At 35.6% G+C, this 2,903-nt stretch overlaps 1 protein-coding gene across 1 annotated transcript in view; it reads right to left on the bottom strand.

Moving 5' to 3' along the window:
* Positions 1-1,480: 1,480 nt before the first annotated feature.
* Positions 1,481-2,903, bottom strand: part of LOC118733226 — a gene marked incomplete at its 3' end in the record, with an annotated part of 21,186 nt that continues 19,763 nt past the window's right edge. Inside the window, 1 exon segment of the mRNA XM_036462546.1 lies at positions 1,481-1,598. Within this exon segment, the coding sequence (XP_036318439.1) occupies positions 1,481-1,598 (118 nt within the window).

Here is a 2,903-nt window from a genome sequence, read left to right on the forward strand (position 1 = left end):
GCAATAGTATTGCCTTTACCGTTACCAATAAATATTTTGAAGTGGATAATAAATAAAATTTTTAGTAATAACTTCACTACAGCGCCAACTGGCGGGTGAAGTTTTGAAACTACGCTCTCCAGAGAGCCACTCAAAAGTACACAATAAACATCGTTAAAATCGGTCAGGGCATTTAGAAGGATTTCACTCACCAACACACAGACACAAGAATTATATATAAACTTTTTTGCGGCGCCATGACCCCTTTTCAAATGGCCCATTTTTCTCCATGAGTATAAGATTGATTTCATATATTGCCGTACCAAGTTCCAGTATTCTACCGTGAACACTTCCAGAGATATGCAGTATGAAAAAATCGGTTTGTATGGGAAGTGCCACGGCCCTTCATATATCAAAATTTTTAGCCTATAACCATCCTTGGGACGTCTGAAGCAGGTATCCGAAATTTCAAAAAAAACGGTTCGGCCGTTCTCGAGCTTTGCGAACACATAAAAAACGGCTTTCAAAATATATATTGTTGTAGAAGATTGGTATGAATCTAAATGGGTTTGAATGAATGAAAAAGGTTGCCAACTGTTTGAAAATTTAAATTCAAACTACTCAATGATTTAAATGAATTAATTTCAAAACTACATGTAAGAGGTTTCCATCTGTTTAAAATCTCAAATTGAGTTCAGGGGATAAGTTTATTTTAGTAAATTTTAAACCTCCTGTTTTTTAATTGAGTTTTCTTGAAATAAATTTTACTCAATGTATCACGTAGAAATTTCATACACTCAGCGAAGCGGGTGAGGGCGATCTAGTATTTTATATACTTGTAATTGAATAGGGATATTTTTTCTGCAGAAATCTGAGCTTATATTTGGACTTGTGGTAACTGCAGCAGCTTTATTTTTATCAAAATTAATGCAATAATACAATGGACCGAAATTGAAGAAGAATGGCTCTTAGTATTTTTTTATTTTTTTGAAATTAAAAAAATCCTCAAATTTGCAGAATATTAACAATCACGACAGGAAAGTTTTCGTTTAACATGCCTTTAAAGGACGACTGGAAATTGGTGCTTTTTCGGCGAAAACAGGAGTTTTTATAGCTCTAACGGTTCAGACAATTTCTTCGACCCTTTTTGAAAGGAGACACGTTGTTTGATTAAACTCTAGAATCTGAAAGATAAATGAGAACGTAATTCAATTTTCTAAAGTTGTGCGAAATTCGTGCAAAAAATTTAAGAAATATCATTTCAACAGTTTTCGCATACGCTTGGACCTTTTACCTAAATATTCCAAAAAACAAAAACACACTGATTCATACCACAGGTGCTACAAAAAGGGCGGCAGGAAGAACCGGGTTCAAGATAACCGGAGTGTATTAATATTTAGCTTTTCTAGGCTTTTGATAGCTAAAGTTTAAGCGTTAATTCTTTTACATACATTTGTAAGTATGTGTGACTTAATAGAACACCAAATACTATTTTACTCACCAATCAGCAGTACACCGCAAATGATAGTGAAACCTCCCAAAGTACCGCAAACAATCAGCGGTCTTGAGGAGAGGTCGCCAGAGGTCTCCCATAGCACAATGCAGGCGATCGCGATGCCCTACAAATAAATTGTGGTAAAAATATTTTTATTTTTATGTACATATTTCGAATTACTTAACAAGCATGAATTAAATGAATAAAATTGTAAGTACATATTAATGAACACTTTGAATAAAAACACAGTGATATACGTACATAAATTATGTGTATGTATAATTGACTTTTAATCCCTTATCAAAACTTTGGCACATTTATACGTTTTTTAAGTTTACATATTAATATACATGCTTACATGCAAACATACTTATGTGCGATACATTTTAACGGCGTAAAATAACAATTGAGTCAGCAATAAATATAACCGCAGTTATTATCGTTAATGCAGCTGTACCCTTTATCGCATTACGATCCCTGGACTGCACATGATAATGACTGGTCCAACGCTCAATAAAAATGGTGCCAGAGGCAATGAACAATATGCTTGCGGCAATACTGAATAGACAGTCGTCGATGCGCTTATCGATTATTGCGCCAAGCAAATGACCTGAGAGGAGGGTAGGGAGAAAGGTAAGCAAAAGTAGGATTGTAGGGGAGAAGTACAAGATAATTAGGTTCAGATTTCAGGGAGTCATCATATTTATTGATAATTACCGATAAGTAAAACGCTGCAGATAATCAAATAGCCAGTTAGGCTGCCACATACCAACATCGCTTGGCTCGAGAGTACGAGAGGTCGTTGATAGTTTCAATCAGGGTAACTATTGGTAAAGATGAACACCGTTAAAAATTGAAAGGCAGGAGGCGGGTAGGCTTAATATACCCAGAATTAGGCGTACATTTGTGCAGATGACATGAAATTGGACGGCAGTGAAAGTAAAATAGTTTCAGTAAGCTTGAACGATTGTAGATCAATTAATGATTACACGAAACAGGAAAGAGAAGACAAAATTTGATAGGCAGACTCTTTGAACAAATAAGAGACAAGTAGTCTTGCAATATTATTAGAATAGCTGTTGTTATCAGGGACGAGCAGTAGATGTACTAGTGAATTTTGATAGCTTCGGCCTGCCCGGTGCAATGTCCACCAAGAATGCTCCTATAAGGAAGTGCTGGAAGTGCACTCAATTTAAGCAAACGCCGTTCCCAGGCAGGATTTTCCAATAAAATCGTCCTTATCCTAAATCAGCGTTAATATTTGGTATTAGCTTAACCAATTTTTGCCTTAAATCTCCGGACATTCTTTGCAAGATAAAAACCAGCAGTGAATGGCGACGCTGAGGGCCTATCGTTATATTTCTAATAATGTGACTCATTTGCACTTTGATTCATCGCTCAGTAAATTTATCATCATAACAAAAACTAT

The sequence above is a fragment of the Rhagoletis pomonella genome, unplaced genomic scaffold (genome assembly GCF_013731165.1).
Source record: "Rhagoletis pomonella isolate Grant_MI unplaced genomic scaffold, Rhpom_1.0 Rhpom_scaffold_00002, whole genome shotgun sequence".
Lineage (NCBI taxonomy): Eukaryota > Metazoa > Arthropoda > Insecta > Diptera > Tephritidae > Rhagoletis > Rhagoletis pomonella.